General features: G+C 40.9%; 1 protein-coding gene across 4 annotated transcripts in view; it reads left to right on the forward strand.

Annotated features, from left to right (window-relative positions):
* The window catches only part of LOC108919681 (contactin-associated protein-like 2), a 392,807-nt gene that overhangs the window by 173,977 nt on the left and 191,870 nt on the right, over nucleotides 1–26,960 (forward strand). For 3 of the 4 annotated variants that reach the window (XM_018727885.2, XM_029258941.1, XM_029258942.1), the window contains exons 3-6: nucleotides 2,541–2,734; nucleotides 21,395–21,542; nucleotides 24,660–24,863; nucleotides 25,442–25,626. In XM_018727885.2, the coding sequence (XP_018583401.2) occupies nucleotides 2,541–2,734; nucleotides 21,395–21,542; nucleotides 24,660–24,863; nucleotides 25,442–25,626 (731 nt within the window). The remainder of the gene's footprint in view (nucleotides 1–2,540; nucleotides 2,735–21,394; nucleotides 21,543–24,659; nucleotides 24,864–25,441; nucleotides 25,627–26,960) is intronic. The other variant, XM_029258940.1, reaches the window with a different exon arrangement.

The following is a 26,960-nucleotide window of genomic DNA, read 5'->3' on the forward strand; positions in this document are numbered from 1 at the left end:
TTCACATTTTTCAATCCAAGACTTTAAACAAAGGAGAATAGGAGAGAGTAAGATGTGATAATCACTACACAATGTGCTTTTCAAAGGACTGGATTGGAACTTATGGCAGGATCCCTTTTGAAAAAGCATTGCTTTGAAGACTCCTTGCACCTTAAAAATGGGGAGCAGGGGGGAAGATTGAGTTTTTCAGATTATCTCTGGATAAAAAACAGTTCAACAAATTAAGTGTTTGGCAGATCTTTGATAACGTACATGTAACATAATGTACCACAGCTGGTGGTATAGTGGTTACAGCTGCTGCTTTTGGACCCAGATCTCTATCTCCGGCTGTAGTACCCCTCAGCAAGGTACTTACCCTAAAATTGCTCCAGTAACATGACCCAGCTCTGTAAATGGATAAATAATTGTAGGTAGACTGACATGGTAAGTCGCTTTGGAGAAAAGCGTCAGCTGAATGAATACATGTAAATGAAGACATAAGCGAGGGTAGCTGGTAGCATAGTGGTTACAGCTGCTGCCTTTCCCCTAAAGGTTGCAGCTCTGAATCTCACTTTTTTCTGTAATACCCTTGAGCAAGGAACTTACCCTTAGTTGTTCCAGTAGAATTACCCAGCCGTGTAAGTGGGTAAATAATTGTAAATAGATTAACAGTATAAGTCGCTTTGTAGAAAAGCATCAGCTAAATGAGTAAATGTAAATGTAAGCAGTATGGGTTCACAGCAACCTTTGGTGTTCCTATGCATTAACATCATGTTTCTATGTGTTGTGCATCAGCTACCTCTTCTTTACCAGAACAGGTATTTATTTAATAAATAAATGTAAAGGTAATGTAAAGTTACCCCCACCCCAACATTATTGCTCTTCTCGGAGGCCTTGACTAAATAGCCCTGTAGGGTATTTCTGTCCAGTTCTCTGATTTTTCTTAGTTTAAAAGAAAATGTAAGATTTTTTTTAAAAAAAAAATCTTATCACTCACCACATCCCAGCCAGACTGCTACATTCTTCCACCTCTGCCCATTTGGTGTTTCCGCACAGAAGAGGTCCAAAATCAAAAACACGAAGGCTCTGATATGATGGTTCTGGTTCAGTTCAGGCCTTTCTTTGTCACTCAGAACTATTGAATCATTCTCAAAATTCAAACATTTACAGCTATTTACATTTACTCATTTAACAGACGCTTTTGTCCAAAGCAACGTACATCTCAGCAAAAGTACAATTTACGCATTACATTGAGAGAAGGAGACATAGCTGCAGACATGAAAGTCTCAAGCAAACCTAGTTTGTTCCCCACCACTTGCTACACCGAGATTCATCATTCAAGTACTTGGATAACGTATACTGATTTGTGCACAAACACAGAGCGAACATGTGAACTCCACACAGACTGAGAGAGGTTCCAACTCATGCGATATTTCACTAAACGGTAGCCATAAATCACCAGACAGGCATGTAATGTAGAATATAAACACCATGGTAATAGTAATAACAGCAGAAAAATAAGAAAAAAGAAATAGTGGATTACAAAAAAAAGTTAAAAGACTACTAAGTGAGACGATGTTTAAAAAGTGGAGGCTCCAAACCTCTCCTTGTAACAAACATGTCTCTATCCCCATCCCTTTTCGACAACTTGTCTTCCATGATTTGTGTCCATTATTTAATTAATGCCTCTTTTTTTAATCATGAATGATTATGTTCACTTGGGATTCTAGCACCCAATATCATTGAACACTGACAGCTCAGTTCAGCATGTCGTTCTGATATTTACAAACCTGTTCGAAGCACACCGGATTGGTACAATCCCTCCAGTGCATCCCCAGAACTACACTGGGCAAACTTTACCTTCTTCCCTGTGTCCCTTTTCAGTTGGAACAGATTAGAACAGTTAGCCTATTTCCACACTGAGACTCAGAGGTATTGACTTTTCCATCAAATTTTTTGTTTATCTTGTCAAACTAGAGCCATTACAATCCAGTAATTGAATTATACTGGACTGTCCACATTGCCGTGCAGCTTCCAATCAGTTGATGTAGTTGCTTTGTTTTCCCAGTCTGTCCCTGAACACTGTCAGAAAATCCTCTTGTGCCATTTAAATTTTTTACTTCACTGCACCTAAAGTATCACTCCGAGAGCTGATGCAGAAGAACATTAATTAACTCCATAATACTTAAAACACTTACACATGGATTCAAACTGCAGGCAAAGACTGATTCTACAGCCTTCTGTACCTTCAGGTCATCTGAATTGACTTTAAACTATATTTCAGTTGTTATAAATACATTTCTCAAGCGAGCTTGCCGAAAAGTCCTTTCCTCTTATTTGTGAACGTCAAACCATTTTGAAAGAGTTGTGTATTTACTTCAAGTGTCAGTAACACTATAACACTACTATATGTTCACTATATTACTGTACCTAAGTGATAATGAGAAATGCATCCAGTGGTTGCATCCATAGAAACATGAAATTGAATCCTGAGGCAAAAACTTCTGGGATGCTAACAGTGGGAGAGGAAGAGGTAGGTAATACTCTCTTTTGCCCACCAGGTTCCGGAGGCTGGTCTCCACTGGACAACGACCATTACCAATGGCTGCAGGTGGACCTGGGTGGAAGGAAGCAGGTGACTGCCTTAGCGACACAGGGCAGGTACAGCAGCTCCGACTGGACAACACAGTATCGGCTGCTCTACAGTGACACAGGAATGAACTGGAAACCGTACCATCAGGATGGGAACATCTGGGTGAGTAACCATGGCAATACCATGACAACACCATGGCTTGTTTATTCATGGGTTCGATTTCCTCACAGCAGTTTTCCAGTGCTAAACCATGAGTGAGTTCCCAGTGTATCTTTGTGTAGAACATGCTTTAGGTTAAAATGGTACTGTGCTGAAAGCAGCTGAAATTTGAATTGTGGTAAAAAGAATGTCTATTTGTTGTCCATCCATCCATCTTCCTCCGCTTTATCCGGGGCCGGGTCGCGGTCTATTTGTTGTTTCCCTGAAAATAAACATTTCAGATGTTACGGAACACTAATTAGCTAAGGAAATTTAGTTGTTACTCTATTTATTGGAATACATGGCTATTTCTTGTATGCCTAAACCAAACCCTTAGGTGAAACAGAGGCAATGGGGCGTAAAGTGGTTAGTGCCTCTACCTTTAGACTCAAAGGGCCTAAGTTCATATCCCACATCCTACTGCAGTACTGAAGAGCAAGATATTTTTAAATTACGTTACCCAGCTGTATAAATTGGTAAATGACCACTAGCTGTTTTGGAGGAAACACACACACATCATCTGAACTGCTTGCCCCATATGGGGTCGCGGGGAGCCGAAGCCTAACCCAGCAACAGAGGGCATAAGGCTGGAGGGAGAGGGGACACACCCAGGATGGGACACCAGTCCGTCACAAGGCACCCCAAGCAGGACTTGAACCCCAGACCCACCAGAAAACAGGGCCTGATCCAACCCACTGCACCACTATGCCACTGCACCCCCTGTTTTGGAGGAAAACTTTACCTAAATTAATAAAAGTTAATGTGTACTATGTGATGGTTGAGAGTGAGCTACTATCTTGGCTGTATTCCTGCAGACAGCAATGGTGCCCATAGAGGCTGCCAACTGTAAGAGCACACTGGACCACAGTTGTTGGAGTATTCTGTGGTTGAAACCCAGTGATGTGTTTGTGTTTTAATGATCCTGCACATCAGGGGGAATTCACAAGCTTCTCCTTTCACACCCAAACCTGAAGCAAAGTAAACAGAAACAAACAAGGTGATATAAAACTTGGAATGGAGCAGATATAAGTGTGGAAGACACTGCACATTTCTGTAATGGTTTTGGTAAACCTGTCAGGACTCAATGGTCCCAGCAATTACAGAGCTGAAAAAAGATTACACAACAATAATAAGATTCTTGATACAAATTCTAGCTCCTGTAGTCAGGCTGTTAATGAAGGCAATCAACAAATTATTGTATTCTTATTACACAAGACTGAGTGAGGAGAGAATGCAATCTCATTCTGACAGTACTTCACTGACATTTTGTGTATTGTATTTGGGTATCTAAGATTGCAGTTAGTGCTGCAATCCTCTTAAAATAATCTGTCTAAATGCATGCACACACACATATAAGGGCACTGCTGTGGCTCAGCTAGTAGCACTGCTGCCTCACAGCACCTGGGTGGTGTGAAAGAACCACCTCCCCACTCCATCTGTGTGGAACTGGTATGTTTTTCTCATGTCTGTGTAGGTTTCCTCTGGTTGCTTTGGCATCCTCCCATAATCCAAAGACATGCCGTTTAAATGAAGTGATGCCTCTGAATTGCCCTCAGTGTGTCATTGACTGGGAATGTGAGTGGTTACATTTACTTTTTTAGCAGACTTTTTTTCTCCAAAATGACTGCCAACAAACTCTATGTAGTGTCATCAGCCCACACACCTTATTCACCAAGGTGACTTACACTGCTAGATACACTGTTTAAAACAGGTCACTCCTCCATACATCAGCAATGGTGAACCTGAACAGTATGTGTTTGGATTCTGGAAGGAAACCAAAGCACCCAGAAGAAACCCACACAGACATGGGGAGAACATGCAAACTCCACACAGACTGAGCAGGGATTGAACCCACACCCTCTCACAACACCCAGGCACTGTGAGACAGCAGTCCCATCCAGGGTGTATCCTCTTCAGCTTTGTGTTCAGTGTGCCGCTTCCAGGATCGGCTCTTGACCACTATAACCCTGATCAGGACAAGTGGTTATCTCAAATGGATAAATATTTACACATTAACAAATTATATACGGTGACATGTTGTGGGATAGAGATGAGCACATGCACAGGATTCAGGACATCATGTTTCACACCAAAAGCAGGTTTATTTTAAACCAAAAGGAAAGAAAAAAGAAGAGAAGAAATAGGGGTGCAAACCAACAACAAACCCAAAAACACATTCTCTAAGCAGTCACCTCCCTATAAGTCCTCAGGTCAGCTGTATTTATGGTACTTATGATGCACCTGTGCGCCACAGATGCCGATCATTTTTCAATTAGGGCATAATTGATAACTGTATGTCCTAATGCAGAGTTGCATGTGCATGCTCTTTTTTTAAAAAAAAGGTCTTCAGCAGAGAATCCAAATTTTGACAAATGAATGAATGCAGTGTAAGACTTTCTTTAATCTTTGTCTGCAAAACCAGTCTGATGTGGATAACGTACCAAACAAAGTGATGCAATGTGTGACACACACGTCACTGTGTTTATCAGCTGACACTGTCCCTGCAGGAGCTCTTCTCAACTTGCTGACAGTCTTTCTCTTTACGCTCTCCGTCATCACGTTACCCCTACTTCAGGCACTCTCTGTGAAAACAACTTTTTTGTGTTTTTGTAGAGCAGTTGATTTATGTCATAAGGGAGTGCTGTACATCATATATGGCGTTTAGTTAAGAGACTTGTGTTATTTTCCATCTTGCGAGCGGCAACAGTGGGAAATGAATGTGCCTGCTGTCGTGGTGTCAGCGGTCAGCCAGTGGGCTGGAAGCACATCAGAGGTCAGGGTGTGTGCCTGCCGCCCCTCTGTATCACTGGGCCTTTAACCAAAGTGTCTGTTTTGTTGTCCCCAATGACAAGGAAAACAGGACACAGACTGTCCATTTTTCCCGTCTAAATGCTTCCCTTACCCAGACAGCCCAGACAATCTTAAAAGCACTTTGAAACATGATTTTAATCATTGTTGGTATTTCTGCCAGCTTCAAAAAAATCCTGTAGCTTTATGCCTTTTGACAACCCAATTTTCTTTCTCTTTTCCTTCCGCATCTTATAGTTCCTGGGATTTTTTGACAGGAATGGAAAAGAATAGAAAAATAGATTTTTTAACATTACAGGAGAAGTAATTCCTGAATCAAAACCTATCCTCTGCTAAGGCATGATGAAATGGTAGCTTCATACTCCAGCAGGGTAGCGCTATTTATCATCTGCACTGTGATGTCTGCATTGGGCACAGAGCTCCAGTTTGCTTCAGTCCTCCTGATAGGCAGGCAGATACTCTACCTTTTTCAGGTAGCTGATGTGTGTTTAGTGGGTCTGCCTTCATTCAGTCTTACCTAAAGTATGTGTCACCTGAAGCTGATGGTGTCTTGTATTAAGTGATGGAGGAGTGTTCAAAAGAAACTGTTTATCAAGATTAATTTGATTAATAAGGAATTCAATCTATTACATGTGCATTTGTTTTTGTTTTTTTATTCCAAGTCAAAGTATAACTGAGTAAACCAAAATGCATTTTGCAGCAAATGAAGAGTTATGCATGCAGACACGTGTTGAAGCACAGGCAGTTTGTCCAATACCACTGTTTTGATCGGTGCACATTATGTCAGTAGCTGAACACATAATTAGATAATAAGAAATGCTAAGGTGATCATAGCAGACCATTTGGGTTGTAATATGCCACACTTCTAACTGTAATGCTTCTGGGAAACCTAAGAATAAATTAGACAACCTAGATAACATGAGAGTTTTTAAGTACACTAATATAATTCTTAGTACACATTCTATATGCTTCATAAACATACTCAGAATTTATGTTTTTACTTGCTTATTTCTGTGTCAAAAGGTAATTATGGAAATTCTTTAAAAAAATATGACGTGAGAACAACTTCTCAAGGCTATTATTCCAGTTTCTTCAAGGTAAGATCATCAGTGTGGAATGACCAAAACATTTATTGTCTGAATGCTTGCTCATATTAACAGAAAAAAATCTTGACATAGGTCTGTGAAAAAAGAAATGGTGTCAACATGTCATTCTTTACTTTTTTCAAGGTATGGCAGTAGTAGTTCACAACTGGGACCATGACAGTTTGACCGTTGACAGCAGCTGTAACAAATAAGGGTTTGACCATCAAAAGTCAATTTATCCACAGTGGGATTTAGCTACTGGCGGAGTACTGCACAGATTAGATGAAGCGAGAAGATGAAAACACCCTTATTTGCAACATGCATTAACAACTGTGAAGACCTGAGTTAAAAAATCCACACTCCAACCTAGTGGATCCAAAGGACCTTCACTTCTGCAAGCTGCCATGTTCTGATGGAGACTTGTACATATGTGAACCCAAGTTTCGAGTTTAATTGTAAGTGGAACAGGGGGAATGGTGAACGTTTGATGTCGTGTGGATGTGACACTTGTCTGCAGCAGAATACAGAGACTTGAAAACACAGTGACCATGGGAATTGAAGGATAATGAAGTTTTGAGACTTGTAGACAAAGAGAAGCACAATGAGGAGATATGGGGAGCACACAGAAAACAGGTGCATCTCAGGCAGGAACACAGGGCAGATCAAACTCAAGCAAGTAAGCATGCAGAGAAGATTGCGAGCTTGGGCTGACATTCCCAAAGGTCTATAAAGGTGCTTCACTGTTTCAAGGAATGGTTTTATACAGTATATTTATGGAGTTTAGATGTGCTGAATCCTGCTACCTCGTTTTGTGCGAGAAGCCCTGGTGGTCAGTTGGAGAACCTCTCCCAGGGGATGTGACACTGTATTTTGCTTTGGCATGTCATTTCACCATACTGCAAAATATAAAACAGCGCAAGGTCATGGGACATTCTAATCATAAAATGGGAAGAGTCTGTTGAACAGCTGTAAACTATGAATCAGTGAGGTGTGATTAAAGACAGAAATGTCCAATGTGCCTGTCAGTCAGGCATATGAGAACAGCAGCATGTCACATAATGTAACACTCCGTGATGAAGCATGAAATGCTGCAAATGCTGAATTACACTGAAAATGATTCTTTATTTTAAATAATTTACATGAAGCTCAATACATTTACAAATAATTAAGAGGAAAAAAATCTTTAAAAAATCTGCTCTACCTTTGCAATCAACTTTTTAGTGTTTAGTGGATTGGATTTAGTGGTGAAGAGACGTAGTCGGGTTATTAAAGGCATAGCTTTAAAACCAGGTGTGAATTTAAAGTAGAGTAATTGCATAAGCAAAACAAACCAAAAAAAAAAAATGAATGAATGAATTAATTAATTTATTAATTAAAAAAAATAAACTAAACTTGACACCCTATAAAACATTTCTTTCACTGTGAAAATGACTTTTAAACTGAAAGGTGAAAGTAAATACCACATGGATGTGGAAGCACACAGGTATATTTAACATAATTTTTTCAGTTAATTCACAATTAAAATTTTTCTAAAACATTTCACCTGTTACTGAGAATGTAATTGCTTGTGTTTTTATCTGTGAGCCCAAAGAAACATTTCTGCATTCAACAGGCCCCAAATCCATATTCTTTGTATGGTCTCAATTAATCCTAATTAAGAGATTAAACACTGGGGGCATGGGGATTTCCTGTAATTTCTGGCCAAGAATTTAAATGAATGTACTGCAGTGATGGACAGTTATTAGATAAAACTGAATACTGTAGGCATTTGAACTGGTGGATTACTGCATGTCTGTGGAGCCATTCCTTAAGTGTCACAAACTGTTCTGCAGTTTTCTATCTTTACAATCTAGAATATCTGTGTTTTTGTTTAATCTAGTAGTTTTTTTTTATAATAAGGGAAAGAAAGAAGGGAAGTTTTGAGAAGGGACCACTGCTGAAACACCTGAAAAATTTGAACAATTTCAAAACTGAGTATGAGCATGAGAGTCACAATAATAGTGTGATTCAATGACTCTTTGGACAGAGTCACCTGCTAAGCAAATTTAACGAAACAAAAAGGAAATCTGAGGGTCGCCCCATTTTTACTTTTGGATATGTACATGTTTTTCCTCTGGGACGTTGCGCCTCTGTTTTCTGGATGCTGGGATCAGATGAGCTCTGATAAGGGCTGCCCTTTGAAGAGCTTACTGGCAGCGTCATTATTTCAGAGCGATGATGCTGTCACGCTGACCTTCAGCATCAGAGCTGTACATCAGCTATGAAACCTCCCAAGATAATAGGCTGCATACTGTATGGATTGATGTATCACACAGCATCCCTGAACTCCAAAGCGCTCGCCTGGAACGTCCACCTTCCAGAGGATGCCATTACTTTGAAAACAGTGTTATTGCTAATACGAAGAATTCTAAATCCTCCATGAAAACCCAGGAACAGCTATAACTCTAATATCTCTCAATACCCAAAATAGAAAAAGGTTTGCTCCTGTGACTGTTTTTTAATTTCTTCATTTAATGTAATGTTATTATAATAATACAGCCTGCAGGTTGGAAATAGCTAACTTATTTCTGCTGCGTCCTGATGTGAGACCGACAGAAAATTGTACTACTGTAACACCCGGACATGGACGTAGAGTAGAATAACCCCTCCATGCAGAACCTAGTTCAGTGGAGGTGAAACGATGAACACGGGACACACAGACACAAAGTATATTCTCACAAAGGCTAAACGTGAAAGACAGATCTGTGAGTGGGACTCGAACAGGGAGGTGTGACGAAATACTGCACTGGAGCACTGGACCCAGACAGGAGCACAAAAGGCAGGTGCAGACAGGACAGGCACTCGGGCGTGGAACATAAACACCTGAGGAACAAGACTTGAGGAACTGGTGAGTAACTAAGGTTTGCAAGGAAAACACAGTAGAACATTGATTATGAATCCTGCCATAGCTGTTTGCTCTGTTTATATGTGACTGATTACCAAATTGTAAACAGGTGCACAGGTCTGGACTACTGGAACTGAGTGGCCCCTCCTCTGGTCGCTAGGGGTATTGTCCCTGTGGGTCATGACAATTTCTTAAATGTGTTTGTATTTATTAAACAAACACAATAATCAAATGAATCAAAATTTTGTATTAAATTTATTCTAACGTTATGTATTATATATTTGTAACATTTAGCTAAGTGGGGGCAGGGTGGTGCAGCGGGTTTGGCTGGGTCCTGCTCTCTGGTAGGTCTGTGTGTGTGTGTGATTTAGTTAAGTACTCTATATGTGGGGGGGGTGTAGTGGTGTGGTGATGCAGTGGCGCAGTGTGTTTGGCTGGTCCCTTGCTGTGTAGTAGGTCTGGGGTTTGAGGCCTGCTTGGGGTGCAGTGGCCCTCTCTTTCTCCCTGTGTTTGCCTCTCCTACTATGCAGAGGAAGAACCTGGCAACCCACCTTTGTTTCCTCCGTTGACTTGCCTTGAAAACCACACGAGTGGTTGCCGTGGGTTAGCTTTGAGTTGGTACTTACCATACCATACTCTATACGTCAGGTTTAAGATGATATCTTTGTCCACTTGCAATTTACATGTATTTATTTAGTAGACACTTTGGAGAAAATACTACTTCTGATATAGCTTTTTTCTTCCTCTCCCTATTTTTAATCATACTGAGTGCCTTGTTAAATGCCATAGCAGGTAAGACCTTGGAATGATAAGAGGACATTTTGTTTGCTTTATAAATATTCTGCACGAAGACCTGACAGCGCCCATAGCCATACCTAACTGTGTAGGAAATGAGCAGAACAGACAGCAGCAATTAAATTGAAAGATTTGTGTTGCATCATGATATAGCATATTAAGTAGCATTCCTAAAGGTTTAATTAATCATTGCTTCTTGTTTTATTTTAATGCTGCCAGCCTTTGCTGAAATACAACAGTAAATGACAACAGAGTCACTTCACCTGAAGCACATTATTTTTTTAGAAGTTGTGGGAATTTGACACTGGTTAGGGTTAGGAATTATGGTTAGGATTCAAGGTTAAGGTTAGGGTTGGAGTTAATGCTCAGGTGATTGTTTGAGTTAGAGCTAGGGGGATTTACTTTTAACTGCAAAAATATTTGGTCTTGTTTCTTCCAAAACCTCCAACTGTCAAGGGCATGAAAATAATGGGGGCTCAGCTAAGCAGGGGGAGCTCACTGGGCATGAGACCTAGCCCCAGTACCCCTCTGGTACTACACATGACAAAACCTTCTTAAGGCATTTCAGGAGCTGTCAAGGGTAAGACTCCATTTTGAGTCAAGTCTCACCTGACCAAGAAATGTGGATTTGTTGAAAAGAGCCCAGTGTCAAGTTAAACTCTGTATACTCTGTGTATATTTCTATTTAACCCACTAATTCTCATGACATTTCATGAGTTTGGACTGCAATGATTTAAATTTTGCTTGTAATGACCTTAAATGAAAGTTTTTCATGCAGTTTTACACATTGTATAACAGTGTGCTGGGACCTATAACTGTAGACAGTGTTCAAGAGATATAAATGGCAAACTCATATGAGGCTCTCAAGCTGGTGTTCTCCAATTCTCCAGATATTTTTATTGATGTGACAAACTGCATTCATTAGCTTGATGTTCTTTTCATCTGAAGAAGAAAGGTTTCTATTACTGCAAATGCATTACTTCAGAGAGAAGGAATATATTGTATACTGCTGCGACCAAGTAGACCTTCCCTCTGGGATTAATAAAAAGTTTAATTAATTAATTCATTCATTCAATTAAAAAAAAAAAAGATTTCTGTTGACCTTAGGCATTCACCTCTTGAAGAGTATGCACCACAGTTGCTGGAAACCAGTTTGCAAAAGTGCCACCCTTTGCACCCCAAATGAGGCTGACATCCCCTCAGGAGTAAACCGCAAACAGCTACATGGGAAGGCGCTGCATTCCTTCAGATAAATGTTTTTTAACAAGCCGCTTCGCTTACGCCTACTTTCGCCGACCTCTGTGACCCCCCCCAAATCCCTGCTCATCTTTAGGTCAAGTCCTCGGCTCTCCTTCAGTAGACCCTGCAACTCTTTGGATCCCTGGCCTGTTGACTACATGAACAGACGTTTTTCAGCCTTGAAAAGGGTGAAGAGACTAATCCTGAATGATTGAGAACAGTGGCATGAGATACCGTGTGGGAGGAGGCAGAAGGGCCAAGAGGCCTGATATCACAGTGATTTTTGACAGTTCTTGTGAATACTCCAAATAACATTCTAATCAATATACAGCAGAAGCATATGGAAGCAAGCGTGTGTTAGCACTACTACCTTTGTACCCAAAACTCACAGGTTTCATTCCCACCTCCAGCTGTAGCACCCTTGAGCAATGTTTTTACCCTAAAATGCTCCTGTAAAATTACCCACTTATATAAATAGGTGAATAATTGTAAGTTGCTTTGGAGAAAAGCATCAGCTAAATTAATTAAAATCACCAAGGTTTAGATATGCTGCTTTTCATATTAAAGCCAGGGCAGCTAGTACTGTAGTAATTTGAGTTACTGCCTTTGGACCCAAAGGTTGTAGGTTTGTGCCTCACCTCCAGCTGTAGTACCCTTGAGCAAAGTACTTACCCTACATTGCTCAAGTAAGATTATCCACCTGCATAAATAATCTTAAGTACCTTAACACTGTACATTGGAGAAGAGTGTCAGATAAATGTAAGTTGCTGCATTTAATGATAGACCTTGACCTGTAAAATGTGATTTGCCCTTAGCTTTTGTTTTACATGATTGTGCCTGCTGCCTTCTGAAGCCTCTGACACTGAAGTGAGCAAAGATGTTCATAAATGAAAAAGAAGAGCATGAGTCAGTGGCAGCAGGAGAGCAGATAATAATGGCAGTCCAGGCCATTGACACCTCTCCACACCCTGTCAGGATGAGTGATGTTTTCGCTATGTACCTGATTAGTCTTTCACGCATGGCTGCAGCCTTAATGACATATTTTGTAGTTTTTATTTATTTATTTATTTATTTCTGGTGGGGGTGCAGTGGCGCAGTGGGTTGGGCCACAGTCCTGCTTTCCGGTGGGTCTGGGGTTCGAGTCCCGCTTGGGGTGCCTTGCGATGGACTGGCGTCCTGTCCTGGGTATGTCCCCTCTCTCTCCGGCCTTACGCCTTGTGTCACCGGGTAGGCTCCGGTTCCCCGTGACCCTGTATGGGACAAGCGGTGTGTGTGTGTGTGTGTGTGTGTGTGTGTGTGTGTGTGTGTGTGTGTGTGTGTGTGTGTGTGTGTGTGTGTGTGTGTGTGTGTGTGTATTTATTTCTGGATGCATATGCTGTCACGTCCCACGGGGTCACTGCCCCTCCTGGTCAGAGGCGGCGCCACTCAGTGCCGCTAGTTAACGCTTACGTATCACCTCACAGTCTCGTAGGACACGGAGGTATAAAAGGAGCCAGGGGAGCAGAACTACTTGCGGATTCTTAATCAGTGGTTCTATTGTGCTCTCTTGGCGATTAGTAGTCTCTTGTTCCCTCAGTCTGTTTCCTAGCCTATTGCACCCTCTATTCAAGTTGGAAAATGAATCCTTCGTTATACGGGCCATATTCCTTCCTGAAAACAATCTGTATACCAAGAGATTGTAAACCGGGAGGTCCTTTGCCGCTATTTTAACTGGAAAAAAAAAATTATGCATTCCTGGACTTTACATGCCCAAATATTTCCACAAACACCCTTGAAACACAAGTGGCTTAAAGAAATAGTAATGAAAATATCAGGATGATAAGATATTTAAAATAATCAAGAAGGAAATTAACAAAGGCTAAATTAGGGCAGAAATTTAATGTTTGTACTACACTAATGTACAGTAATTACACAAACATTTGCACATACACAGTATTATTTTATACATTTATAGGCAGTCTCCGAGTTACAAACGGCCGACTTACATACAACCGTACTTGCGAACCACTCTCTTACTGACCGGAAGCCTTTTTTTTTTTTTTTTTTTTTGCAAGTAATAGTGATTCCTCAAAGAAAAATGAAACGATCACGACTGAAACTAAGTGAAAGGTGAAACGCCAATGTCAATGAACAATGGAAAAAAACTAATATTAAAGTTTGTTTAATCCGTTTTGCACACGCGCGCACACACACTGTCTCTCTCGGCTACAAGACCCTTCCCGGTTGTGGAATCTCACTCCAGACAACAACCCCCCCCCCCAGTTGTGGAATCTCACTCCAGACAGCAACCCCCCCCTTCCCCTGCGCGTGTTCTCAAATCTCTCGTTCTCCTGCTTCTACTCTTCAACTCATGTCCCTTATCGTGCCCCAGTCCAGTTTCATGTCTCTTTGATCACGACTGCCTGCCTTCTCCCTCGATCCCGATTTCGGATCTTCAACGATCCTGCAAGTTGGGTCCAGCCTCCTTCGTGTCCTCTGTTCGTCATGACGGTAGTAACATTTATTATCTCTTTCGATGTCTATTATAAATATTGTAGTTACACTTTCTTCTTCTAACTGTATCGGAAGTATTCCTTTATGGATAGAAAGGTATACGATATGCTAAGGCAATAAGACAATCACAACCTAACTGTTCCGACTTACGTTAAAATCCGACTTAAGACGGACTGAGGACACGGAACGCGTTCGTAATTCTGGGACTGCCTGTATTCATTTAGCACTTTTTCTGAAAAGCAATGTACTTCTCAGAGAACAATACAAAAAAAGTACATTACACCAACAGAACAAGTTCTGCATGAAGACATGATTCTTGAGTACAGTCAGTTTGTCACATAGTGCAGCATAAACCACTATATATTAGACAAGTAGCTCTATACAGGCTTTTCTCTCTCTCTCACACACACACACACACACATTTTCTGAACCGCTTGTCCCATACAGGGTCGCGGGGAACCGGAGCCTACCCAGCAACACAGGGCGTAAGGCCGGAGGGGGAGAGGACACACCCAGGACAGGACGCCAGTCCATCGCAAGGCACCCCAAGCGGGACTCAAACCCCAGACCCACCAGAGAGCAGGACCCAGTCCAACCCACTGCGCCACCACGCCCCCTATACAGGCTTTTCAGTTACTGAGTAAATTATTAAAGTTATAAAACACAAGCGACACATACACGTTTATCAAGAGAAAAGTGAGCCAGAAAGAGGTGTTTTGAGACCCTTCTGAAATGTGGAGGCATGTCATCAAAAAATCACAGAAATAAAAGGTTAATATTTTTCAAATCTGTAATAAATAACTTGAAAAATAATGCAAAAATAAGAAGTTATCATTCTCTGTTGAAAAATTGTGTACCTGATCGGCTCATGACTTCTAATTTAATTGGGGAAAAGTGTGGAGCAGATCAACGAGCAGATCAGGTCAGACTTTCAGCCCAGCACACTTTAACCACTGTGGCACTTGCCGTTCCATCAAAGTTTTCATTTTGCTTGTTTTACTAGTAGGGGGTGCAGTGGCGCAGTGGGTTGGACCGCAGTCCTGCTGTCCGGTGGGTCTGGGGTTCGAGTCCCGCTTGGGGTACCTTGCGACGGACTGGCGTCCCGTCCTGGGTGTGTCCCCTTCCCCCTCAGGCCTTATGCCCTGTGTTGCCGGGTAGGCTCCGGTTCCCCGTACGGGACGAGCGGTTCTGAAAATGTGTGTGTGTGTGTGTGTGTGTGTGTGTGTGTGTGTGTGTGTCCCACCAGACAGGAGAAGTACACCCCCTCATACTGGGAGCAGTCGGTACTGAACATGGGTACAGTAGCTACAAGTTTTTTATGGCTATTACACTGAAAATCTCTAAACTGGCAGTTTGTATACCGAGGCATACTGTACCTGTACTCAACAAATACCGTATGTTGAGTTAGCATTGTACTATAACCTGAATAAACCAGTGCTAGTATTTTCATTGGACAGTACAGTCAAGCCTTGACTTTTCGCAGGTTTAACTTTCGTAGATTTCATTATTTGCGAGTTTGTCATCAATAATTAAATGGGATTTTTTTGAGAGTTTTTCGGGCTACTGCGGAACCTCGTAGACAACGTGCATAGACTAGAAAATGTAAAGAAAACCCAAAAAAGTTTAGTAAGTCATAAATATATGTATTATTAAGCCATTTTACCATTTACTACTGTTTGGGGATGCCCAACATACTGTTGCAGTAAAATGTATTGTTTTACTTTTTTGTGTGTTAAATATGGTCAACAGTATTAAAAGTTAAGGTTTGGGGGGGCGAGATAGTCGCGGTTTTTCCACTTTCACAGGGGTCCTGCACTCCCCTCCCCCATGAATGTGGAGGGCCGACTGTACATTCACATGTAGCAGGCAGCTATTTTCGTCACGAGCCAGAATGATTGAAATGATCAGGAGGGATGGCGCTCCAGCTTCACGCAACCGATCAGCACACGTCATCCCAAATTACTGAGCTGCAATCCTATGAAAGGGTGGGGGCACCACTAGGTTGCGCATTACTAATCAGCATTATTGTCGCAATAAAAAATCATAGGTAACAACATCAAATTTAACAATGTATACTACATAAAAAGGAATTTATTTTCAATTCATACACAAAATTGTGTATAATTTAAAATGTTATATTTTATTATAATCATAATTATTATTGTTCTTTAGCAGAAATCTCAAAGAGCCCTTAAGAGGCGTGCTAATTATAGTGTGAGGTTATGCAGCTTTTCAGTGACACCTGATGCTTTGGAGCCGAGATGGTTGAAATCCATTACAGTCACTCCACCCTTTCTGTTTTTGTGTGATGTGCTTTTCATATCAGCTGAGGGGTGAAAAATCACTACGTCTTTCTCTAGAGTAAAAGCAAACATCAGTCTGTGGGGAGAAAAACATCTTTCTTTTGTAAGCTGACAGGTTACAGGGGCAGAATTCTGACATACTCTTGTGCCTCAGTTTATTTCTCTGGTTCATTCTTAAAGCTTGTGTATAACATGATACACTGAATAAATCAGTCAACAGAGGACTGTATACTCTGCAAGTGAACAAAACAATCATGAGGCAACAGGTGATATAGTGGTGAAAGTCACCACCATAGCCTCAAAGAACTCTGGTTTGAATCCTGCCGTAGTGCCCTTGAGCAATGCACATATCCTGCATTTGTCCAGTAAAGGTTTTGCATAAATGGTGAAATTATTGTAATTGTTTAACATTATAGCTTGTTTTGGGCAGAAGATTCAGCCAAATGGAAAGATTAATGCAAATAGCTTTTTTGTAAACTTTTGTTTTGTTTGGGTAATTATTTCATACATGGCATCATGGTATTACTTCCTCAAAAACACACCAGTAAATAGATGCTGTGAAAATTGAAAGAAAAGTGTTAACCTTAGGGGGGTGCGATGGCGCAGTGGGTTGGACTGGGTCCTGCTCTTCAGTGGGTCTGCGGTTCAAGTCCCGCTTGGGGTGCCTTGCGACGGACTGGCGTTCCGTCCTGGGTGTGTCCCCTCCCCCTTCGGCCTTACACCCTGTGTTACCGGGTAGGCTCCGGTTCCCCGTCACCCCGTATGGGACGAGCGGTTCTGAAATGTGTGTGTGTTAACCTTATTACTGGCATATACAGTGTTGTGGTATACAGCACCGGGGGTTTGGATGGGGAGAAGGACAGAGAGACAACGCTTATATGAAACATTTATTTGAACATCAGCACACAGAGAAATAATACACTTGGATGTATTATTGGACCCATTTCCTCCAGGACCTGTGTCTCAAGCCAGCCTTCCAAGCTTCCCGAACACCCGAGACTCTCTCTCAGGACTCTAGCACACATGGTCACACCATCATTTCCCCCAGAAGTGTCCCTAGTGGTTGCACACTTACATTCTGAATTTTTCCCATAATGCAACCATCTACATTTAATAAATTTTCCCACCTAAACACAGTAATTCAGGTCATTACGGTATGATATACTGATATCTTTCTGGTATATATGCAAGAGTAAGATTAAACGTAGATATGGTCAACGTGTGAAATCAAAAACAAATCCTTATTATATTATGAAATTTGCCATCTCTTCTCTATCAAACACTTTTTAGAACAGTTTATATAAGTGTAGACATTTCAAAATATGTTCTTATGTTTTATTGGATTATGACCGATATAAATCCTCTATAAACCAACCATTTTTTGACCTGTGACACCATAAATGAGTCAAAATATTAAGTCATCTATTGAAATTAGCTCATTCTTTAGATATTATAATGACTTTATTCATAGATTCCTCTGACATATAAAGGCCTTTGGACAAAACCACTCTTGCAGCGCTTGGTATTACATGAAAAAAAAAGAGAATTATATTGCAGCGGGGGTTTTTGAATCAAGAACTTCTGATATTTTTTTAATAAACATCTTGTAGAATGAGGAAACTGGGGGCGATGCTTTGCAGGATTCTGGCATCGCCTCCATCATTAAGAGCCCTGTGAGTCCCCTGTGACAACGGACACAAAGGCAGTCCCAGGCCCATTCATTATAACATGCAAAGCCAATAAAAGACCAGTACAGCTGGACTGATGCCTGGGTCCAGGGTTGTTGCCTTAACAATACCCCAGACTGAAAGCTTAGGGCTGCTTCCCATTTAACTAATTGGTTAAAAGCTCTTTTTTTAATGTCCTTGCCTAAGGAAAAAGCAACAGTAAAGGGACTGTAGGTTTGACTCTGTAGATTTCCATCTGCAATGTAAGTGGAGTACCGAGGACATGGATTAACAATAATATTTATTCAAAGACCCCAAAGACTCCTTTTCTACAGCATATTTAATCTTAAACCTATATACTAAAGTACTTACTACAGACACTATACTATTAAAACAGTAAATTAGTCTACAATCTAAACAGTATCTAATCACTACATAATAAAAATAATAATAATAATAATAAGAAGAAGAAGAAGAAGAAGAAGAAGAAGAAGAAGAATTTAAGGAAACAAGAAAGGTGCCCTTTATGTTGGGGCCATTCATGGCTGCTGAGTGGTTGTCAAACATGTGACCAAGGATGCCTCTGCAGCATCAAATCTCAGTCATAGCAACCTTTTCACTGCAGGAATTGCTACCTGAACAACAAACTAAAGTTTGAAGCCATCGCTTCACAGCAGAGATCTTAATCCTTGTCATTCCCTCTTTACCCCACCACACGGGTGACCTCTGATAGGACGAGACAAGTCACAGGTCCTGCTGTCAGAGGAGACTCAGACACCAGTGTCTGATCTCTTTGATACTATGTCTCTCATGTCCTCCTCGAAACCAACTCCCTAATCACATCATCTACTGTGAAGGACTCCATGGGCTCTCCGTTTCAAAAACCATATTTACAGTCAGCCGCAGAGGAAAGCACTTAACAAGCTGGGCAAGAACCAAAAGGTTGTGTCTGACTGTTGCATTGAATGTGAATCTACAGTAGAATTGACAGTCTGACCATCACAGTGAAGGTGAATCTACACTTTCAAAAACTGTTGTTCAATGAAGTATAGGTCAATTAATTCTTTTTTATGAATATGAAAAAGTTGGAAACACTCTAAGGATACATTCCTTCAGTCTTTTGTGCAATAATTTAACTCTGTTCCTTATAGACAATAAATTTGAGTATAATGGTGTAAATCTGTGGACATTTTTTGTATGGGATTCTTTGCAGAACCAGTAACTCTTCCCTTAGGTGCTACTGCAAAGAAGAGGGTTTGACTATAATTAAGAAGGTCTCTACTTCCATTTAGTGCTGATGTAAAAAACACCAGGAGAGTGGTCTGATGTCATGGAAAGGTCCATGCAAGTGGCTCAGAGCAGGGGATACATGCATACTTTCTTAGAGATAACACTTCAATCTTGCTCAGCAGGCGGTGTGGTAGGTGGAGCTGCTGGTGCCTACAGTACTCTGTGCCCTGGTTCCATTGCAATGGCCATTATGGGCTTGATGCCTTCATGCTGGGCAATTATTTTAAGTTCCTCCTCAAGAGTAATTGCCCCCTTCTTCTTCTTCCCACCAGTAGCAGGAGACACAGATGGGCATTTCTGTAACATGGGGGGTATCTGTAGAGTGACCACATGACAGACTGGAAGATGCTGATCGCTGCCGCTGCCCATCATTGTGAGAGAGTATCACACCACATATCGCTTGCCAGGAAAAAAATCAAAATTCAGAATTGAAAGTACAGTTTCTATCAAATGTCTATCGCCAGCTCAGCATTGTAATGTTGAGAAATCGTGAGTCGACCCTTTGTGAGTCGAGGAGCATCTGTATTTGTTTGCTAAAATTGCAACCAAAACGTTGGTATGTAGGTTAGAGACTTTCTTCTCAAAAATCATCAAAGTGGATTTATTAAAGCCAGGTTTAGCTCAAAAAACATATTCCATGCCTCAAATTGTATAAACTTTATTGCTGTAAAACAAGAACCTGCTTTGATTATCTCTCTTTTAAAAAGAAAAGAAATTTGACAGGGTAGAATGCAGTTTATTTGCCATCATGGAGAGACTCATTAATCTAAATAAGATGTTCTATTCAACCCTTTCAGTACAATCAGTACAAATGGATTTCTGTTGGAAGAGGGTGCTGTCAAAGCTGTCACCTCTCTTCTTTACTGTTTACATTTGTGATTGAATCTTTAGGAGAAGAAGCTCTAAGGACATATCCATTTAAAGAGTAGGGGAGGAGGACTATCTGATATCTCTGTATGCTTATGACATGCTACTATATCTGAGTAATCCTGAAGCATTAGTTGTGGTGCGTTTGAAGGTCATATTTTATTATAGTAAACTTTCATGTAATAAATTCAATTTTGCCAAATCCCTATCTATACTCTTAATTCCAGCTGGTGTTTTCCCTTTCAAGTGGAAAACTCTGGTTTTAAATTTCCAGGATTTTTTTTTTTACTCCTGGTCTTACTGATCTTCTAGACACTATTTACCATTAATGAAAAAGATTAAAGAAGATCTGGACTTTGTACTAATGTCAACATTTTACAGTATTAATAGGGCAAGCTCATTCCCAGCATCTACCTCACGCCAGTGTGCCTTCAGAGGATATTCCCAGGGATGTCTCTGGTGTGTTTTATATGCAAAGCCTCTACGTGCACTTTGATACAGTGATTCTGGAAACGTGAAAGAAAAAGTCTATCGGTATGGGGTTCAATGCAACCATTCAAAAAACTCTGGACAGAGTTTGATTTATCTCTTTCTATTTTCTTGTTAAACTACCACCAACATTCTTCTTCTGATGATTTTATGGTTCGTAGGCATGCAACTCTTGCATAGTTGGCAAGGAACTGTCTTCTAATTTTGTGATTTACATTAGAAGTTCCCTCTGCAAATAGGTGGATGACTGAGGTTTAAATTTCTTCCACTGGAAAATATGTGAACACCAACATTTAACATTTGATTTGCATCACAACTCTAAGGAATTCTGATATGTCTGGACACCCTTCTGGAAGTTATTACAATGTGCTGCATGATTACACCTGTAATAAACTCCAACCTTTTGACCTTGACTCTGAAGTCTATGTATATGGATATATTTGCAGTCCTTCTGTGTACTGTCGCTACCTGTATGTTGTTGTATCCTTGTGCTGTCAAATTCAAAAAAAAAAACAAAAAACTTGCACTCTAAATTAATGAAGTAACAAATGCATTAAGCTTTATAAACACCAGAACAAAATTGACTTTGGCTGTGGCAGTATACAATGTACATTGTAAATCAGTGTAAATAGCTTAACATTGCAAGTTGCTTTAGAGAAAATTGTCAGCTAAATGAAGCATAAATGTTTCTCTCCCCTCTACAGGCATTCCAGGGCAATGCAAACACAGAGAGTGTGGTTCGCCACGACCTGCAGCACGCTCTGGTGGCGCGCTATTTGCGCTTTGTCCCACTCCAGTGGAGCAGCGAGGGCTGCATAGGCCTGCGCATCGACGTCTATGGCTGTGCGTACTGTGAGTGTCCATCCTCCTGTTGCACTCAGATTATTCATTTGCACCTTTGACTTCCAGTCATTGTGCTGTCAGTGTATTTTCATTTTTGCTGAAATTCTCCAGGTTCTTTAAGGTGCATTTCAGTCCATTGTGAATCATAACAAAGCATGTGTGGTTTGTGTCTTCTACTCTATTAAAATATGTTGATACGAACCGTTGCAGAACATTGCCTGTTTTAATAGGGGTATTTGTCATCATCTTCTCAATCATTACCACCATGTTCTCGCTTTAAGAAAGTCATTAAAACTAATAAAATGATAAATATGACTTGCAGCACATCTTGCATGCTATCTTTATGTTCAGAAATATTGATGACATGTTCTAATTTCATTTGACATGATTCCCATAATTAAATCACTGTAATTGAGTTGCCTTTTTTTTAATTTTGAAATTGATTTGGCCTTATATTTTGCAACTCAAGCTTTTCTCATGTAGCTGAGTGAAGGTGAAATTATATCCATTGCCAGTCCACCATGGAGGCGAGCCTGCAGCATCATCTGAAGAGGGCTCACAGCCCTCATTCAGAAATATATGAACAAATTTAAGTTAATTTTGAAAATACACACACCAACTGAAACCGCTTGTCCCAAGCAGGAGCCTAACCAAACAACACAGGGCATAGGGCTGGAGCGGGAGGAGACACACCCAGGACAGGACACCAGGCCATCACAAGGCACCCCAACCGGGAATTAAACCCCAGAACCATCAATAGAGCAGGCTGCTGCTCTACCATACCCCTAGTCATTTTGAAAAGTTTTTGTTTAATTAGTTTTGTTAATTTAATACTTTGAAATTAATACTATGCACCAGTGTACTGTAAGCTGCATGTTTTTCCGACATGAGTCAGTGTGCTCTGGATACAGAAATCATGCCCATGTTTGATGGATTATGTTGAAGCAATAGTAAACACAACATTGTTTAGTACAAATTTGGTTACCTTCCTGCTTCCCTGTGATCTCATGCTGTCGATCATTGACAATGATAAAGGTGGGTGGCTCCAGATAAACACAATCCTGCTTTTAGCAGTCACCATCCTGACCATTCAGCCTGTCTGCCTGTACAGTCAGCTCAGGTGCAAATCAGATGTGTGCTTTATGAAGAGTGATTTTCTGCTCAGCTCTCGCAGAAAAACAATAATGACATAGCAGGGTCTGACTTGCCAGCAAAATGGCAATGTGTTCACATCCCCTGACATCACTGATGGGATAAAAATTGTGAAAGTACATGTTATGATGGTACTGAGAAATTGCTTTTAGGATGTGTGCTGTAGGGCTGGAGTCTCCATAACAGTGCAGACCCCACTGCCCAGTCACACATTAGCCAGGTAATCTTGTCCCAGCAGGAAACGTTGGACTAATTGAATCTGTCCCTTTGGCCTGTCTGAAGAGGAGTGGACTTGAACACTGAGATTGCTGTCGGGTAGCTTACCTCCGTCAACTCCATAAACACACAGACTGATAAAACATCTACCAGGGGTCAGGGAGAGCTTATGCTTCTGAGCTTGAAAGCGATGGGCTTGCTGTAGGCTGTTCCAAGCATTACCGGTTCCTTCTCTCTGCATGGAAGATTGGAGCTCGTGGGAACTGTTTTGTCAATAGGACCTTGTCTCCCTAGGGAAGGAGCAGTTGAACATATGCTACATAATTAGATGATGATTAGCAGTCCTGGCTTTGTTTAAGGCAGGAACAAAGACAATGAAAGTCTTAACTGGCTTTAAAGCCATGACTTTGTGTCTGTAAGAGTATGAAACATCCAGATTGTGTGTCAAAGAGCAATCATTGATCATCATGAATTAATCATTTTGAATTAATCATCAGCTTGGCTATAATTGCACAGTCAAAACATTTATTAAGCCCTTTGTAAACACAGTACTCCTTAGACAAGGCTTGTTGTCTTGGATATAATTTATAGAAGTTTTTCATGTTTCAGTGTTTGTTTTTAATAATTTTATGTTCTCGCAGCTGGATATGTGTTATAATAGTCGCTCATTAGCTAGGCACGTGCACATGAGCTAAATCTCCTGAGAAAGACATGCTTCTGAGCTAATGTATTGCCGTCACGCCATTGAAGGTGTTTAGCATCGGTTTCCCACCAACTGACAGCAGCTTAACACATGCACCCCCGTGTAACAATTGGAGCTCTTCTACCCTTGAGATTCCTGCTTCTTGTGCTTACAGCGTTTGTCAGTCATCTCCACTTAACATGTAGCTATCTCTGTGCATGTCCTCAGTAAAGGCTCATTTTTACATTTTAACCCTCTGTGTGTTTGTAAGGTGTCATGTACTTTCACAGACCATTTACACAAAAGCTTAAAATTTCTTATTGTGTAGCTGATGATTTTCTCCAAAGCAGCTTACCACGGTATGTGTATACTAAGAATCTTTCAGTTGTTCATCCATTTGCACATGCAGGCAATTTTTACTGGAGCAATTCAGGGTAAATACCTTGATCAAAGGTACTACACAGGAGGTTCATTTGAAATCTGGGTCCTTTCAGGGTCAGGCAGCAGCTCTAACCACTATAATAATGTCTGCAAACAACAATGACCAGTTGTAGGTATTATGAAAAAAACTGGACTGAGGACTTGTGGGAGTGGCGTTTGTGGGGAAGAAAAAGCTAAGAGTATGGCCTGGATAAAATTTCTTGTCCAAACCCTCTTTTTGGTTTAAGTCTTGTTGTCTCTGGCCACCTCCGCCTCACAACCAGCCCCATTAAGTAAACAAAATGTGAATGTGAATCTTATTTCTCATTGAAAAATATGTATCTTCTTTTGGGAAAATCCAATATGCAGTCTTCTGTATTTATCCTTGTAAAAAGAGAAAGTCTAACTTCAGTTTCCCCATTGGTAGAAAAAATACAATTCAGTATATGACCCCATTCATTTAGCTGGCTAACGATTAATTTTCCATTGTGTAATATATTGATGGTTTTATTGTCTGATTGTATACAATGTGATTGCCATTATCCTTTTTATACTGCACTGTAAAAGTCTGTCTTATTTTTGAATTAGCTCAGCAGCACCCTAAGCCAGTGTGACAATTGCCATAGAATCGCTGCTCTATCTCCTCTCATCCCCAGGGGCGGATCTGATCAACTTCGATGGGCAGGGGGTGATCTCCTACCGCTTCAAGATGAAGAAGATGAAAATTCTGAAGGATGTCATCTCCCTGAAGTTCAAGACATCAGAAAGCGAGGGTGTCATTCTGCACGGGGAGGGGCAGCAGGGTGACTACATCACCCTGGAACTGAAGAAGGCCAGGCTGGTTCTGCTGATAAACCTAGGTAGGCCATTGGCAACAAACATTTGGATACCTTTCAATTAAATTTTGACTTACGGAGGTGGAAACCATGGCCCATCACAGGTTCCATAGGGTTGGAGGTAACAAGCTGTATGGTGTTAGCTAAGGAGTGAAAGTGGAGAGACAGACCGTCAATCAAAGAGAGATAAGAGAGCATTATGAGGGATAGGAGAGAGATCAGAGAAGCAAAAGCATGAATAAAGACACAGGAGCGCAATCAAAGAAATGGTTGGCCAGTCTCTGCTCCCTTGCTTCAAGATGAAAACAATCTTCATTTGAAACCAGACAAAAAAATATGTGAGCATACCAGTGCTTCAGTCATACACACTAGTAGTGCTGAGATGGTAACCTGACTCAGATCCTCAGTGATGTCCATTTTGCTGACAGCAATATCATCTCCTGGAATAAATACTTTTGTTCACACTATGCCTGTTACCTGGAGAATCCATGTGTATGGATGAAATGTGACGAAAAGCATATGTATATGGAAAATTATCATGCAGAAGTAGATGCAGAGTGGTGTTTTATTGACTGACGCTGCAGTTATTCCCCAAACTCAAGGCAGCAATCAGTACGGCTCCATTCTGGGTCACACTTCAGTCACGAGTGGGAGTCTCCTGGATGACCAGCACTGGCACTCAGTGGTCATTGAGCGCTACAGACGGAATGTCAACTTTACCCTGGACCGGCACATACAGCACTTCCGCACAAATGGCGAGTTCGACCACCTTGACCTGGACTATGAGGTGAGAACCTGTGGACTGTGCCGCTGAGTGGCATTATCAGCTAAAGTGTGTCTGAACAGAGATTTTGTGGTTGTGTTTTAATTGTAAAAAGATGTAGCTGTGTAAGTATTTAGTGCATCAAATACTTACTAATACTTTTAAAATACTCTAAAAAGTAATTTAAGTAACTGAACAGTAATGATTATAATACACACCCTGTGTGAAACCACTCCTCCCAAGAGGGATCCTGGCAAGCCAGAGCCAAACCCAGCAGCACAGGCCACAGGGGCCATACCCCGGATGGGATGCCAATCCATCGCAGGGCACCCCAAGCAGGACTTGAACCCCAGACTCACCACACAGTGGGACCTGGCCAAGCCTGCTGTGCCACCACACCCCCCCATCATAATAACAGATATTTTATAAATACATTTGTTTGATGTTTTTTTTCCCAAAATGACAATGTTAAACTACCTACAATTATGGATAATTTTACTTAAGCAATTTGGGGTAAGTACCTTGCTCGAGGGTATTGCAGCAATAGGTGAGATTCAAACTGGTAAACTTTGGAGCCAGTGCCAGCACCTCTAAGTACTATGCTATCAGCTGCCCTCTACATTGATTTCATTAAGTGTCTTGCATTCACTTTAAACTATAGCGGAGACTATAAGAGATTCTGTGACAGCCCAAAGTTATTTTTGGTCCTTAACCACATTCTGGTATCATGTTGAATAACAGGTCTAATTTATGCAGTGAATGCTGTATATTTTACTGAAGAAGTCATCCTGAATTTTCTCTGTTTGACTGGCCGTCCACAAAGACATAGATTCTGAATCCTAATAGCCATAGAAGCTGCCATTTCAATCTCATTCAGACTTTTCAGGTTGCTATCGGGGCAGTAAATCTGAATGCCTTCCTACCATGCACGGTTTTCAAAAAGATTTGTATGAGAGAAGGTCTATAGTCATTGTCATATTTTTTCAATGTTCATTGCAGGCTGAGTGTTTCAAATACATGAAGTTGTTAGCAGTTACTCGGTCTCCATCTGACAGAAGTGCTGAACTATGGGACCTGTCTCTTGTTCAGCAATGCAACAAGTTTACCTTGTGATGGAAACCTTTTACGTCTGTGAATACCTTTGAGAGTTACATTACAGAATAAATATGAAAGGCCCCAGACCAACATGATACTCAAGCAAAGCTGTATAATATAATCTTAGTGTGTGTAAAATGCAGAAAATTACACAATGATAGCATGTGACACTCTTTATAGTTTCAGGTGCTTGGGTATCTTGTGTATTTTTAATGGTTAGACAAATTTAGAGATCTGAAGACATTTAGAGCAGTTTCCTTTGA

The sequence above is a fragment of the Scleropages formosus genome, chromosome 16 (assembly GCF_900964775.1).
Source record: "Scleropages formosus chromosome 16, fSclFor1.1, whole genome shotgun sequence".
In the NCBI taxonomy this organism is placed as follows: domain Eukaryota; kingdom Metazoa; phylum Chordata; class Actinopteri; order Osteoglossiformes; family Osteoglossidae; genus Scleropages; species Scleropages formosus.